The 16,926-nt window shown below is 41.1% G+C and overlaps 1 protein-coding gene across 5 annotated transcripts; it reads right to left on the bottom strand.

Moving 5' to 3' along the window:
* Positions 1–7,347: 7,347 nt before the first annotated feature.
* Positions 7,348–16,926, bottom strand: LOC119646325. 5 transcript variants are annotated; one of them, XM_038046747.1, is made up of 5 exons: positions 16,859–16,926; positions 15,967–16,597; positions 8,589–8,733; positions 8,260–8,528; positions 7,348–8,160 (listed from the first exon to the last, which is right to left on the bottom strand). In XM_038046747.1, exons 2-5 carry the CDS (start codon positions 16,135–16,137, stop codon positions 7,510–7,512), a joined length of 1,236 nt encoding a protein of 411 aa, XP_037902675.1. In that variant the 5' UTR covers positions 16,138–16,597; positions 16,859–16,926; the 3' UTR covers positions 7,348–7,509. The 5 variants fall into 5 exon arrangements, with proteins under 5 accessions (XP_037902675.1, XP_037902676.1, XP_037902678.1 ...); XM_038046748.1 differs by having other exon boundaries at positions 15,967–16,411; positions 16,778–16,922; XM_038046750.1 differs by having other exon boundaries at positions 15,967–16,161; positions 16,778–16,921.

Genomic DNA, 16,926 nt, shown 5'->3' with positions numbered 1-16,926 from the left:
TATCTGGTATCGGGTAACGATCTGAAATAGTTTTTTCGTTAAGTTTACGAAAATCGACTACTAGTCGCATTTTCCGATTACCTGATTCATCCATTCCTTTTTTATCGACGACGAGATTGGGTTATTGTACGGTGACCTACTTTTACGGATAATACCAGAGTGAAGCATAGATTGAACCTCTTTATCGACAGTCTTTGGCTGACATTTGATAAGGATAGCTTCGAGAATAAACGGGCTCATTCGTCGTGGTTCGAATTGTAGCCACAACTGATGTATTGTAGGGTAAGGCTTCATTTGGGTCGGCAAAAACTTCAGAGTTACGGTTTACAACAGCTTTGAAATCAGAACAGACTTCTTCAGGGATATTCTTATATGTGTCCTCCAACCTATTAACTTGAGCACATTCCATAAAACGAAGGGGTTCAACGCCTCCTTTGTATTTTATTTCATTGGAACTTGTCTCTACAGAGGCACCGATTTCTTTTAGAAAATCATAGCTTATAATTCCATCGAAATCATTGAGGTTTGATAATATAAAGAAAGTTGTTTCCTTGCCTAAGATTCGTATTGTGCGTTTTTTTGATACATATGTAGAACCATTAATGGATGAAACGTAAAAAGGTTTCTTAACAGCCTCGACCGTTTTTAGAAACGGAAAATCCTTTATATAATTTTTAGCCGCTCCAGTGTCTATCAGTATTTTTAACTTTTGACCATTGCCTGCCGTTTTTTCTATGAACGGTAAGCGGGAACTAATGCTTAAAAGGTTGAGCTGATCACTTGTATATGAGTAGTGGTCAGATTCACTTTCGGTTTGATACACATCCCTTTCTTGAAAATTTGCCTGATTTCGATTGCACATGCGTTCAGCGTTTTGTACATTTGTGTAATTAAGACGCTGTGTATTGTTATTATATCTATTACGCCGCTAATTTTTATTTTGCTGTGTATATTGAAGTCTCTGATTCCCATGAGGGATGTGATTGGCATAACTAAGTGCAGGAATCGCTTCTTGTCTAAAAGAAGAGTTCCTGTTTCCCATATTTTGAAATTTTGCGCTATTGCGAAAACGAGATGTTGATGGATCCACTTCCATTGGTTCAGGAAAAGTGGACGGTTTTTTTTCAGATACTAATCTATATTGTGGAAAATTCTTACGAGGTATCGTGTTATGAGTTTTTCTTTCCGCGAATGCATTTGCAAAAGCTGATCGTTCCTGATTCATTTGAAGTTCGTGGGCTAGAGCTAAAGCACTAGGTAGATCCACAGGCCTGCTTGAAAATAGGACGTTACTTAACGGACGATTTAACCCTGACATAAACACACGAAGCGCGTTGCCTCTATATTTGTTATTGAGTAACTTTAATGAATCTACGTCTCCGGAATATTGCATTATTGCTTTATTGGTAATAAGCGTAAGTTGTTTCTCGACAGTATCATAATACTGATCAATAGACATTCTACCCTGTCGTAATGTAGACAGTTCCTGCTCTAAGAGATGAAGTGATCTTTTATCCGAATAAGTATGGTCTTACCTAAACAGAATCGCCTCGAAGTTTAATGGAGTGCTGAATGAAGACAGAACCGTGTCAGCTGCTCCAGTAATTTTATTTCTAATAATTGCTACAGCTTGATAATGACGGTTAGAGTTGGAAAATCTTTCAAACGGCTTTATAGCAGCTTTGGCAGATTGTCGCCAGGAAGGGTATTTTTCCATAATTCCTGAAAATTCGGGAACGGATTTAACAACTTCAAGCGAAATATCACATTGAATACCATCATTGATTTCTATATCCTCATATTTTTCTATCGAAACCGAGGGAAATGCAGTTTCGACTCGAGTGGAAAGGTCGCTAATTCGAGAATTTAATGTCGAATTAGTTGCTTCTACAGTCGAACTTAACTGAGAGGCCACGTGATTAATTTGACTTTGCATTTCGGTTTGCATACGTGAAACTATTTCGGTTGTGATCCGAACCACCAAATCGTTAATAGCTTCCGCGGTCAAAGACATTATAAATGTAGTTTTTAGTGTAGTTCTAGTGTAAAAAAAAAATGTAAAATGTCGTCCAAACGGTTTTCATAAAGTTGTACTTACAGAATAAGAAACTCCATTGAGTATTGACAACCAGTCATTAAACTTAATATTTTTTTTTTTTCCTGTTTGGCCACTTTTGTTCTTTTCACTAACTATAAATCACAAACTATAAATGTCACACGGTCCTTATAATGTCACTCGATACTATTTTTATTCAGTGTGGGTTTCCCGGTTTTTATCCGCGATATTAACGGTGTTGAAAACGCGAATTTTCCGGTTAGTTGGGCGCCAGTTAACGTAAATGATAACCTTTCTTATTTGGTAACGTTTATTTTGTTATTCGTTGCAGAGGGCCAGACTATACAGACTGGAGATACTCAAACAACTAACTTGTTTCTTACATTCTAATCCCTTAAACAGGATTGAGTAGATAGGGAAAAATATATAACACATTTGCCTATGACCCATGATCCTAATTATTTTATAATTACTATGGAAAATACACAACCTTCTTGGAAGAAGGGTCGTTTGTGATCATCCTTTCATCACATGATGACTAATGATACTCTATTGGCTTTGGCAGGTTTTCTGCGCAACCCCACCTTCCTGCACCAGTTACCAGTGATTCGTAGTACGGTTCGGGTTCTGTCACATAGGGTGTCTGTATTCCAGTGTTTATTAGCCTTCCTAAGAGTTCATCGACTACCATGCTCGACATTAACGGTGTCCTTGTAGACAACCTTAAGTGAGAAATAGGTAGGTTCGAGGGCGCAGCTTTGATCCTGCTTAGCTCGGTCAAAGATCAAAATATCAACTGAAGATACACAAGGAAGGAAACGAAATGAGAGATATAGTATTATCGCTGATTTTAGTTCTCCAACATGGAGGTGGGGAATAGTAAACAAAAACCTATTTAATGGCTTTTTCGGCCGTATTAATGAAAAGAAAAATAAGTGCACATTAATTTGTTGTGTTGGATCTTTTTGAATATCGTCACTTTCTCCATTTATGATTATGTTCCACATGTGTGTATGTGGCGTGCGATTGCAGAATTGATATCTAGTTTTTCTTTCCCGTTTTATTAGCTCAAAAAGTTTCTTAACTCGAGTGTTGACTAGGTGTTTAGTTTGTCTAATGTAGGTACATGCGCAAGATTAGTCTGAACATCGAAGTCGATGGTAAACGACCAGAAGGCAGGCCTAAACAATGGTGGCTTGATACGCTGGATGGGGATTTAAAAGCCTCGAGATTACACCCAGATCAGGCTTTCGATAGAGCCAAATGGCGAAAACGATCAAGACGAGTGGACCCCGCTTATGAACGGGACAAAGGCTGAAGAAAAAGTAGAAGGTACATGGGCAACCCTTGCAAGACATTCTATGGGTGCCGATTTTTTCTTCCTGCTCCTTAGGGTCTTTTTCATGACCTAATAGCCCGTTGAGCATATGACTCCTGCTTAATAATACTACCTTGATATTTTCCTTAGCCAAGATTCGCTGCAAGGCTGCGAACATTTCCGTGGAGTATGTTATGCTGGCTCGTCGACGAATCTTTGCTAAAAAAGGTGTCGAGGCGGTTCTCCATAACAAAGGCGAAAGGGTGCCAAGGATGTCGATCCGGGCAAAGTCAGGTGTGTGAGTGCGTCATTTCGCACTAGGCAACTCCTCTATCCAACAAATCTTTTCACAAATATTGAATAAAACTGGCAATCACAAAGATACTTCGTTTTCCGACTATGATGTCACCCCATCATTTTTAATTAATTTTCCTCTTTCTTTTTTTGGTGTAATAAATCCTTTTTAGGAAATTTTAATCTCCAGATTGTTCCTTCATTTTTTGCTTTAGACTAGAATTATTTCGTTAAGTCTTGAATAACTAGTTTGAGTTTCTAACACCAGTCAACATGTATGTATATTTAGTTCTCAAAGTTGTCGTAATCTCGACCAATGTCGGAGCTCGAGACGCCAAATTTCATTGATTTCCCGAGCCAGTGGCTCATAGTTCACCGTTTTCTCCACGCATTTCTGTTCGATGTTGCTTTTATGGGGTATCAATAATATCCGCGGAGCGAACCGTCTTGTCAACTAACAATATATCAGGCTTGTTATGTGGAATATGGCGAGCAGTCAGAACTGGCCGGTACCAATACACGCTGTAAGCAGAACTATTAAGTATTGCTTGCGGCTCATATCCGTAAACCGGATATGTTTCCGTGATCAGCCCATGCTTGTATGGAAGGTTTTGATGAATCACTTTACATACAGCATTGTGCCTGGTGATGTATTGCACCGGTGCCATAACAGTGAAATCAGAAATGAGATTGCCTAACGTCTCAAACGTCGAACCACACATTCTGCACTGGTCGTTCTCCACGCCGTCCTGATTAGCACACATGAACCCTCCGTCTCAGCAAAGAGCTCCTCAGCACAAAGCCATCTGTTCGAAAGTGGCTGCCAAAGGCAATTTACTTGTTTGCCGCGCATTTTCTTTGGCTTTCGTGCATTGATCCGCTCCTGGTCCGACTTCAACCAATTCAGAGGATTGGAAGATCGATCCTCCAATTTAAGTGGAGTTATCCCACAATCTGTCTTACAGACAGCCGTATACAAGGGCTTCGCCTGCTCTTTACTGAAAAATACATCCGTAGCGAGTCAACTTGCCGCTGATGTTGTGCGCCACGTCAATCATGCTCCAATCTCTAATGTCACGAGGCAGGTTCATCCGCTTCATGGCATTTGGATGATGTATTCGAAATGTGCACACAGTAATCCGCTGGACGTTTTCCAGATCGGTTTTCGTCCATGGCAATATTCGGAATTCATAATTCAGTGAAGGGATAGCGAATACTTGCAATGCGCTGATATTATTCTTTTCCTAGAGATGCGAATTCCGCACGAGCTTGACATGTCGCAGGAACTCGGACAGCAGAGCACCCTTTAGATTAACAACTCGAGCATGGATTCTTTGCAGAATCCTTAGGTATTTGAAGAAGTCTATCTCGGCCATGGCTGGGAGGTGGAGGTCACCAATGCTATGTCCACATGCGGCACGTGATGATGGCTTAGATTCAGCACTTGTCTAATCCAAATTCCTTACGAATATCAGGGCTGAACCTGTCTACTATTCACAACACACTTCTCATGTTGGTCGTCAGTACCAGCATACATCTTGACGTCATCTAAGTACATCAAGTGTGTCAGATTGCACTTAGCACGTAGGTCATATTTGATTGCAAAACCATGCCCTCTAACATCATTCAGTAGCCATGACAGGGGATTCAGAGCAATAGAAAGGCCAAACGGGCTTACCGAATCCCTTGGAGGATACCTCTCCGAATGCGGATGGGCTCTGAAGTCTCGGTGCCCTCCATTGAATGCACTGATAAGGTGCTTTGCCAACCTCCATGACTGTCACCAAAAATAATTTTTAATTTCGGATCAATGCGATGCAGATGTAGGACATTGATTGGCCATGTATGCGAGACGCTATCGAATGTCTTGGCATAATTGATATTGCAACTAAAGCGGTTTCTTTGGTCTCTAGCTACTTGTCCGACAATTATCAAGTCAATAATGAGTTGCTCTTTGCAACCTCTTGATCCGACTCTGCAGCTGTTCTGCTCCTCGGACAGAATGTTGTGGGGCTGAGGGTGTGTACTCATCCTTCCACTAATAATGGACGCTATGAATTTGCAGATGGTTGGTAAACAAATAATCGGTTTTGTGTTTGCGGGGTTCTGAATATGCTGTGTGCCAACCGACCATGTATTTTGGTGTACCAGAAGTTCTGCACTCAATCCAGAGCTGGTCTCCTCCAGTTCTTCGATCTGATCTGGGATAAACCTAAGACGGTTCACAGTAAATTTTCAAAATATAATTGCATACTATTATTTACTTTTTTCAAGTAAATACCGCAATTGAGGTTATTTTGGGGCCTAGATACCATATGCATGGACCACCTTATTTGCATCTTGTATCCTAATTGAAATGATCAGTTATATAAGACTCCATACCGTATACATTTGTCAGTAGAATTTTTCTAATCTTATCCAATAGTCCTTTGTCCCACACTCTGTCGAAAGTCAAAGCAATATCGAGAAAGACGGGTGGAACTATGTTTTTTTGGTTGTAAGCTTGTATTATTGCCGAAACGATGAGGTGAACTATTCTGTTGTGCCATACTTTTCCCCGGAAGCTGAATTGATGATCGGGAAATGTATTCCGACTTGTAAGGAATGACAGAATCTTTCATGTCAGCAGTTTTTTCAAATACTTTTGATAAGGTAGAAAGCAGGCTTATCGGGCGGTATGATACTACTTGCGGTCGCATACTTTCCCGGTTTTGCGATCGTAATTACAACAGATGCTCTCCATATGTTCGGGAAGTGGCCAATACATGTCATCGCTTTGAAGAACTTTGCCTGATAGCATTGAGAGGGAGTTCTTTGACCATTTTGCCTACAATTTTATTGTGGCCTCATGTTTTTTACGAAGGAAAATTGCAGAAGTTGGGCGATGTTTTTCACTGGGTTGCGTGTAGAAACATTTTTTGGATAAGTCACTAGTGCAGTTCCTCTTCGTCATTTCCTAGGCGCAAGGGTGGTGAATGTTGTTTCGGTCTTTTCAGATTTCTACAAGCTTTTCAAGGAAATAGTTGGTGTGCGCTGTGGAAGTAATTTTGCATACTCTGCTGATTTTTATCGTTCAGACCTTTTCATAGACCTTGTATTGCCTGTGATAGTTCGGCTTTTAACCTTGGAGTTCCTGGAACATTTTTAAGGTATGTGCTGAAGGCTTCTGTTGGTTGGTTACCCAGGATAATCGTACAGCCAGGCACAGAGTTTTGGTGAAACTTTCAACGGCTAGGTTAATGTATGTATATATAGAAGGGAGAGGAAACTCCTCCTCTCTAGCCCTATCAAAAAAGCAGTCAACCCTCTGTTAAGAGGTTACAGCAGCCCAAAAGAGGACTGCTTTCATGCCGTTAAGAAGCTTATTGGCAGAAATATTATTTTCGCGAATGACAGGGGGATTACAGAGGAGCGCACGCATCTACGCGTTTAACTAACACAGCGTGTCGTCGGTGGTTGTCTACTTGCAAGATGAACTTACGCAACTTTTTGAATTTTTTGGATAGCTCTGCAACAAGGATTGATGATGTGGCTGCCCATCCTCTACATCAACGATCGTTATATGTTTAACGCAGAGCTCGCCCTATGCACCAGAGGAACTCTCCATGTCCACTAAATTTCCAAGAATATCTTTCCCTGCTTCGCTCTCACCTACTCTTGCAACGCAAATTGTATTTTCCAATCCGTTAGTTTTCCTACTCACTCTATATTAAATCCTCCGTTCGTGTAATCTATGACAAATATATATAGAAGAGAGGAATTTGAGACTAGTCTTCATACAACATTCATTTATAACATTACACATATCTTCAAAATGTCTCAAATGAATGCAAAACCATAACTATTGTTCCCTATTTTCGAACAAGTATTCAGTTAGCTCTTCCACAGCCTCCATCACTCGATCTCCATAGTCCTTAAATTTATTGATGTGTTCAATCGTGAAGTCGCTTCTGTCTCCATTCATGATATGTTGGAATTTAACTGGGTCTTCCTTATTAATCCTATTTAAAATTTTGAAATCCGGCAAATAGACTATAGGAGCATATACACAAGTCAACACTAATGGTATCAACTTGAATTCTTCATAGGTTTTATCGAATTCCACTCGTGGAAGTTGATCGTTTATATTGACGCCCATTTCTGCGGTGAATTTCGTCAAACAGTCAAAGTAATAGTTAAAATATCTAGTCAAGTTCTCCTTCCTATTAGTTCTGTCCGTGTTCATATGAAGGAACAATCCAATATCAATACTCGGTGGGATATATCGGGTAACTTGGAAGTCGACTAATATGCAATGGAATCCGGCCACGTCATCCCGGAACATCATATTGTTTTCCCAAAGATCACGATGACATAACGTATTGCGATATTGTTCTGAGATCCTTCCTAGCTGATGAACTTTCTCCACTTCAGTTGCAAGGCTATTGGTAATGAAATGTTGGTATTCGATTGTTTGGAATTTCGGATGCATCCTTGCAAGAGTGTAGATGGACTGTAAGAAAAGGTATTATATGAATACAGAGAATGCAAAATGTAGTTCCATTTTTGAACTTCCATAATGGATATTTACTGTCAATTATCCTAAAATTACCTTTAATCCGCTATTCACCCAAGTGTTTCCTTTAGTAATGGTTCGGTTGAAAAGATGAACATAGTCCGCGCCTATGTTGGTGTCAGTTTTCACTTCATACACTATACTGTTGGCATGCATTGCAGCCAGACACTTTAAAGCTGGCCAAACAAGGACATCCGGCAAGTTTAGATTGAATTTATGGTGTTTATAGTTGGACTGAATAAGATCCTCTAGCACCAAAACATCTTCCCTGCAAAGGTAGACTTCCGGATGCCATTTGTAATTTGCTGTAAGAAAATGCATATTATTAGTTATGGAGTGGCATTTAATATTGATGGGAAAGTTACAATATTTTTTCATCTTGTGGAATAGATTATATAGCGTAGTTTCTTTGTCCATAAATTGAAGCCTTCTGATGACAGCTTTGTGCACCTCATTTCGGAGTGGCAAAGATTTGACGAAAAATGATATATCCCTTGAATCAGTCCCATTCTGCAAAGTAGAAATTCCAAACTAAAATTAGCGTTATTGAAAAGTAATATTCTATCATCTATCCGTTGTCAATGTAAATTTCTGTCATTTTGCGAATGTCTTTTCAACTTAATTTCTACCTTGAATTTAATTGACCATTTAGCCAAATCCTGGAATCTCATATTTAAATCTCGTATAACCCCAAATGTGCGAGGCCGGATAAAAGCAGCAGGATCACTCTCAAGACCATTCGACATCAACAACGGTCTACGACAAGGTAATGCGCTATCATGCGTCCTCTTTAACCTGGCCCTTGAGAAAGTGATCCGTGATGCCGAGGTAAATGTAAGAGGTACGATCCTCTTTAAGTCCACCCAACTACTCGCCTATGCTGACGATATCGACATCATGGGAAGAACCACCCAAGACGTACAAACTGTCTTCATCCAGATCGACCAGGCGACTTTCGGTGCGAGATCTTGGGCTACATGAAGGCAAAAGAAAAATATATGGTGGCAACGTCAGCACCGAAAACGAACCAGCCAACAACATCAAACCGCACTGGTCAAACAGGAAGAATAAGGATAGGGGAATACAACTTTGAGACCGTTGATAATTCCTCCTATCTAGGGTCGAAAATCACAACCGATAACAGCTACGATGAGGAAATCCGTGTATGGTTGTTTTCAGCCAACAGAGCCTATTTTAGCTTACAAAAACTGTTCCGCTCGAAACGTCTCACCATAGGGTCAAAGCTCTTACTGTACAAGACAATGATCTTGCCAGTCCTTATGTATTCGTCGGAGACTTGGGTTCTTGGCAAGAAGAATTGCGAACTCTTGGCCGCGTTCGAGAGAAGAATCCTCCGAAGAATTTTAGCCCCCTACATGAAGATGGACGATTCCGTAGCCTACATAACGACGAAATCTATGAGCGTTACCATGACCGTCAGGTTGTGGATAAAATCCGGCTCAATAGGTTACGGTGGGCGGGGTCGCTTAAACCGTATGTATGAGGATGATCCAGCCCGGAAAGTCTATAAGGGCAATATCTATGGTAGAAAAAGAAGACGAGGCAGACCCTGCCTAAGATGGAGCGATGGTGTAGGCCAGGACGGCAAACAGCTTTTAGGGATATCGAATTGGTGGACCTCGGTGCAAAACCGGATGTCTGGAGTTCCTTATTAAGGCACGCCTAGACCGGATACCGGTTGTTGCGCCGTTGATGATGACGATAACCCCCAATATCATATTATAATAAAACAATTGTATATATTGAAAACCAAACTAGTAATTCATCCCTTTGTTATTTTAGGATTGTAATGTTACGTATCTTTTATGCTCGTGCGCAATTAATTGCATTGTGCGTAAGCGCAGGCTATATAGAAATAGTTTTGTACGAATTATTATAAAACTGGGAACACAAGAATGAGATTCGCTGGGCTTTTTGAGGTGAGTAGTGGATGGCCTACTGATTGGTTTTTTGGAAGTGATGTGTGACTTTGATCTAATATAACTTTTTCAGTAATAGTGCGATTTCCACCAAAGTTGGTAGGGTGAACTTAAGGGGGATTTTAAAGTCAATTACTAAAAATTATAGGAATATACTATTATTAACTTTATTTGACCAGTATCGGTATGGAAGGTATTTCGGAGCATATAGTGGCAGCCTCTTAATTTTTTTTCAGATTTTTGGGTTGGGCAATTTCTGAGAATGGCCCCGTTAAATAAATTATCACTTTCGACCCCCGAACTCCCCACTTTCTCAGCAAGTGTCAAAACTAGGACCAGCTCTGGACAGTACTAACCGAGACCTTTCATTTGATACCCCACATGACTATATTTGGTGAAAAAAGTACCTTTGCATGTTTGGGGACCCCCCTTAAATCAACGTAAAAGGATGTAACTCCCTGTAAGCATGAGCGTTCACAGTTCCCACCATTTCACCAAATTTGGTGTGAATCGCTACTACAGTCTCCGAGAAAAATGCGTGTGACGGATAGACAGACAGACAGACAGACGGACAGACGCGAAGTCATGCACCAGCAGCATTGATCGATTCCGATCGAATAGTGACCCCAACTGCCTATTGTGCGAAGTAAAAGAAGGACTGGATAAACGGCATATTGCCGGGAGTGGTAAATGTCCGCAATTTAGGAAGGCACGCACTTCAATGAGAAAATGAAGTTTATTCAAATAAACCTGAATCGTTGCAGGGGCACCCAGGATTTACTTGAGCAGAACACGTTCGAATTTAAGATGGAAATTGACATCATAAGTGAACCGTATAAAAACCGTCACGATGGCATATGGGTCAGAGATTCGACTGGTAGAGCGGCGATAAGGGCTTGCGGTCGACACGCCATACAATGTACTGCAAGTCAGGCAGCCAGTGGCTTTGTGTGGGCGAAAATAAGTGGTGTATATGTATACAGTTGCTACGCCCCACCAAGTTTGACACTGTTTGAATGCGAGGAAATGCTTGATAATCTTGTTCTCGACGCAAGGGACAAAGTCCAAAGGTGATTGCTAGTGATTTCAATGCCTGGGCCCTAGAGTGGGGTAATAGAGAATCAAATGCTAGGAGGCGCAATTTATTAGAGCTTTGCGCAGAAGTACATAGTTTTGGCTAATGATGGTGCTGTAAACACTTTACAGAAAAGCGGGTCAGGCTCAGTTGTAGACCTGATCTTTGTCAGCCCTGCTCTGGCGCGTGGTATGACCTCGTGCGTCAGCGAACGCTACACCCACAGCGATCACCACACAATCTAATTTGAGACATATGTCGAGCCACAGGGCAAAGAGTTATCATGCCCGAAGAAGATTTCAGGCTGATCTGCAAAATCTTTGGATGATAGAGGTGTGGTTAGATCAACCTGATAAAGCAGGTGCCTCTACGGAAAGAGCCGCTCATCTGGCTCAATGTATCGCCAAAGCATGTGACGCGTCCATGCCTAGGCGGAGCTCATTCCCCAGCAGAAGACCAAACTATTGGTGAAATTATGAATTGACCGGCCTTCGATCAGCTTGCCACCGAGCCAGAAGAGCGGCTCAGAGGGCGATAGGTAGAGTTGATGAGGGGAAGAAAGAGTGCGCCTATAAGACAGCCCGCACAACCCTCAAACCCGCCATCCAGCGAAGCAAGAGGAAATGCTTTAAGGAGCTCTGCTCAGAACCGGACGTAAACCCGTGGGGAGTGCTCATAGAAACGTGATGGGACGATTCAGAGGCCGTTCATCTTCGCAGATCACGTGTCCCACCCTCTTGCTGGAAATCATCCAGGGGTTATTCCCCCAGCAAGAGGAGAGCACCAACACATTCCAACCACCTCTGAATGTGGCGGCAATTCTGCCAGTCACTAGAGACGAGCCGCTGGAGATCTGCAGTAGAATAGGACAGAATAAAGCACCGGGCCTGGACGGAGTACTGAATAAGGCCCTTAAGCTTGCAGTGAAATCCAGGCCAGAAATGTTCGGTGAGTTGTTCGAAGCGTGCATGTCCGAGGGAATATTTCCAGCGGCCAGGAAGCGTACTTCTGCAGGCTTACTGCTAAACCTCCAGGGAACCATCCTCATACCGACCCATATGTCTTTTGAATACTGTAGGGAAAATGTTAGAGTGGGTAATGTATAATAGATTACCCCCGGTTGTTTCCGCGGGTTCCTCGCAGGGCTTGGTATTGGGCCCACTACTGTGGAACATCATGTACAACGATTTACTTAATCTTCACCTTCCGGAGCAAGCCGTAGTGGTGGGTTACGCTCACAACATAGCGCTGGTTGTTGTTGCAAAGTATCTCGAAGATGCTGAGTTATACTCAAGCGAGGCAATCAGTGTTGTTAATGTTGGCTAGAGAGCCCCGGTCTGACACTTACGGAGGAAAAAAACAGAAGCGGTCCTCATCACTAAACGCCGGAAGAGAAATTACGCCTGTATTAGAATCGGGAATCATATCATCACTTCCAAGTCGACCATTAAATACTTGGGGGTGATGGACGGAAAGCTCAGCTTTAAACAACACGTACAGTATGTTTGCGATAAATCATCCACTGCTAGTAGGATGATGGCGAGGATGATACCGAACATGGGAAGGCCACGGCATACCTCTAGGTTGCTTATAGCCGGGGTGGTGATCTCAATCATGCTCTGTGCGACCCCAGTTTGGAGGGAGGCGTTGCGGATGTCAGTTAACACTAGCAAACTGAGTGCAGTCTACGAGAGGGCAGCGTTGAGGGGTAAGTCAATCTCTCCCTTATCGCAGACGAAGAACGCTGAGGGGGAGAGATCCATAAATAGATGGAAGAGTGGTGGGAACGCTTGGGAAAGGGTCGGTGAACTCACAGACTCATTCCTGCCATCAAGAAATGGTTGGAGAAACGACACGGTGAGATTAATTATAATCTCACTCAGTTTCTCACGGGGCGGCCACCGGCCGTTGATCAGGTATCCACCCACGAACCGGTCCCCATGTCGCTACGCTCGCCTTCAGCTCGGTTGAACTCCGACAGTTTATATTGCAGCAACATGCGCGTGCGCCCACGGATGCGGACAAATCATTCCCCTCTGTCAAGATCAATTTGCCCAAGTGCATTCAATAATGTGCAATCTGCGACGAACATTAGGGTAATTGCACTTATGGGATGCAGTATTTGAGCACATTAATTCAGAAAGAGGCAAATGAGATCCCGCCCCCGTCGCAAAGCTGCGGTCACTGCAAGTTTGAGGCCTAAATTTCATGTTGTGAAATGAATTAATATGATTGGTCGATGGTCGAACGTCCATTCTTAGTAGCTGGAACAGACCAGCAGTGGAGAGCTATCCAAAACTCCAGAAAAAAGTTGGCGAAGCTAACCCGTAAATACTGAAGATCCATCGAAGTATTCTGTTGCCACGTGCTTGGTTGCCACTATGCTAACGTGGGGGGTCCTTTAAACACTTTAGTCCCCATGTCATTTTACAAAATCTACGTGTCCTCAATCGATGTGTGCATCCGAACAGGATCCTGAAAAATCAACAAACATTCCATATTTCGTGCGGACATACCGAAAGGTCAACACGCGAACTAAACTTAGAAATTGAAAAAATAACGGCTTGACCGCTTGAAGCTCTCGTTACTTCTTATAAGAATCAAGAATCCTTACAATGTGTATTGTGCTATTTGAAGAATTTATGATCTTCTTCTTTCTTCAGCTTTTGTCCCGTTCATAAGGGGAGTCGGCTCGTCGTGATTGGTTTCGCCATTTGGCTCTATCGAATGCCTGATCTGAGTGCAATCTTGATGCTTTTAAATCCCCATCCAGCGTATCAAGCCACCGTTGTTTAGGTCTGCCTTTTGGTCGTTTACCATCGACTTCGATGTTCAGACCAATCTTGGCAAGTGAATTCTCGTTAGTACGAATTGCGTGAGCATACCATCGAAGACGCCTCTTTCATAACTTTTCCACGATCGGTGCAACCCCATAACGATCGCGGAGATCCTCATTTCGGATGTGATCAAAACGTGTGACGCCACTAGTCCAACGTAACATCTTCGTCTCCATTACCGCAAGACGCCCTTCATTGTCTTTTATAGTTGGCCAACATTCAGAACCATAGAGAGCGACAGGACGGACAACATTACGGTAAATTTTGAAGAATTTATGATCAATCAATCAATCCATAAGTTTTAATAGTTCTACGTTTCCTGCCAAAGCCTTAGATTGCAATGAAATGACATTAAAAGTCGGTTATTGGCCATATTCATGACGGTGCTCTTGGCAAAGTGATGCAAGAGTTTCTTCCACCTCGGTTGCAGAATATTTTCAGAAACTGACTCCCAGGCAGACTTTAAAAACGGAGTAGCTTAGCTTTTTTAAAATAACACCGTCGGCACAAAGCCGTAGCTTGTGTTTCGGTCTTAAAATGTCCAATGTCAACCGGGGGTCTTACGTTTAGCAGGCGCCATTTTCCTGCAGTGCAACGCAGTCCACCCTTCCCTATGGTGCGAGGTTTGGCCTGATGTTCTTGGTAGTTGTGTTGTAAATGCCCTGCCCAGATATTGGGAGGTTTGCGGGAGGCGCGGCTGATTCGAAAATATAATTATATTGATTGTTTCCTTACCTAGCTGGGCGGAATTGTAAAACAAAAGGACTAAGCACTCAAGCAAAGTAACCCGCAAAATGTATGTACCCTAGCCAGCCTCTTAAAATTTTCCGGTGAAACCGAAAATACCACAGGAGACTCCTTAAGTCCTTAATTGACAGCCTAACCTCAAGAATTTAAAAAGGTATTTTGCTTACGCTGTATTTGCAGGTATACATTTTTTTCTTTCGCCAGAAGCAAGCGTTAGGATTGCATTTCACAATACGCAACATGATTTAGAATAATGGGTAAACAACAATAACTTTCTATATTAACCGTGACGATAGGGTTCTGTAGATAAAAATGTGCAAATGGGGAATACAATTGATCATTGCTCATTGAGTCAATGTCGGGATGGCAAACAAGGAATTACAGGAAGTAACAAAAACAACCGCCATCCAAAAAAGTTTATCAATTATCCGCCGCTGCATATGCAAAATATTTCTCAAGTTGATTATGGTGAAATTAAAAAGCTATAATTTATATAGTAGTGGCTCGCAAGTATGAATGTCGATGAGATTTCAGACTCTGTAAAGGTAATGTCTGTGAAAGTTGAAATTTGGAATGATTTGATTTCAATGCCAATGTAGCTTGTAATTATAGAAAAGATATTTCAATTTAGGAATTCTTCGAGCAAATATGAAGCATAAAAATAGACAAGCTAGAAAATTACAAAGGAAAGCTATCAGAACCGCTGCGATCATCATATTGGAGCAGTTTATTGTCAATCTCTACAAAGGGATGACTTTCACAAAATAGCTCTGATAAGAGTTGTTTTTCTGGAGTGTTACTTTTAACTTCTATTTGGACTAGTTAAATAAAATAAATAGCATTGCAGTAAGGACGGCTGCCGGGGTCCCTAAACAAACCTCATAGTATTTCCTTTTATTTAAAAATAGAAGGTGATTTGTAAGGAGCTAAAGTCAACCTTGCAAAACCATTTAAAGTTTCATAACTGCTAGGGTAATGTCGTTCAATTACCTCTCCCATATCAAACACAACCAAAGAATTTTCTTGATCAATGTAATCTAAACTAGAGTATTTTTTTTATTTTAATTTTCTTTTCCAATATTTTGAAGGTTGATTTTTGGTTATCACTATTTTCAAAATGCGTACAACCTAATCTCTTACTTACCAACAAAACGGTCGTTTTCAATTTATAATAATCTCCCAAGTAACCAATGGTATCACTTGATGCTGGGACTATTTCATACTTAGTAAGAATCGCACCCTCCAGAGCATTTTCAACGATGTGTTGGCACTCAGTTTGTGACAACAGATTTTCATAGCAAGATTCACTCGCCATTTTACTGCTTATGCACTTCAATCACTTGAGAAAGATCTTTGCATAAGAAACGTAAACACAACTAATAAAACGCACAATGAATCACTTATCATATCAGCCTATTTGCACAAACATCACAGAAACTGTCAAGCCATTATCTTTTATTTCAAACTTGTTTGAATCCGCGGAGATAATGCTTCAGACGAAGACTTAAACATTTACCGGAATTATTAATAATTTATATATCTAAACCAGTGTTATCCATGGATACTGCACTAATGAGATAGTTGCAAAGCTACAAATGTAATTACTAACAAAATTAACAACAGCTTTTTAATTATTAATTAGTTGTTGAGTGCTTGCCGCGTTACTATATACATATAAATCTAAGTAATTATATGTATTAAAAGTATTTTCCTCCCTTTGTCTGCGGCTTATTGGTTGTCTGTTTTTTTTAGTTTGTCTGTCTAATTAGTCTTTGCTTGAAGAAATATTCACTTTTGCTTATAATTGCTAGTTGCTCAACTAATAGTTATTAGTTGAATAATTAGTTATCAAAATATAGTTCACTAGTACACAACACTAATATGAATGCGTAAACATTGAAGAGATGAATATGCATATAATTTATAAGTTAAGGCTTTAATGACTGAAACTTCACTATTTTCTAATATGGCCTAATAAGCCTTGAAATAGCAATGCCAATTGCACATACTCTAAAATATTTAAATAATGGAGTTACTCAAAACACTATATAAATGAGACATGGACAAACGAAAGCCTTTAGCAGAAGTAAAATATGAAAATCGA

The sequence above is a fragment of the Hermetia illucens genome, chromosome 1 (assembly GCF_905115235.1).
Source record: "Hermetia illucens chromosome 1, iHerIll2.2.curated.20191125, whole genome shotgun sequence".
NCBI lineage: Eukaryota > Metazoa > Arthropoda > Insecta > Diptera > Stratiomyidae > Hermetia > Hermetia illucens.
Note: the sequence above shows the minus strand (reverse complement) of the source record. Positions and strands in the feature narration are given on the sequence as shown.

Excerpts from the sequence above, each read along its gene's own strand:
- LOC119646325 (XM_038046747.1), bottom strand. The coding sequence starts at position 16,137 with ATGGCGAGTGAATCTTGCTATGAAAATCTGTTGTCACAAACTGAGTGC. Across the intron at positions 8,734-15,966 it reads TGAAAACGACCGTTTTGTTG|AATGGGACTGATTCAAGGGA; the intron begins GTAAGTAAGAGA and ends TCTACTTTGCAG. Across the intron at positions 8,161-8,259 it reads GGGTGAATAGCGGATTAAAG|TCCATCTACACTCTTGCAAG; the intron begins GTAATTTTAGGA and ends CTTTTCTTACAG.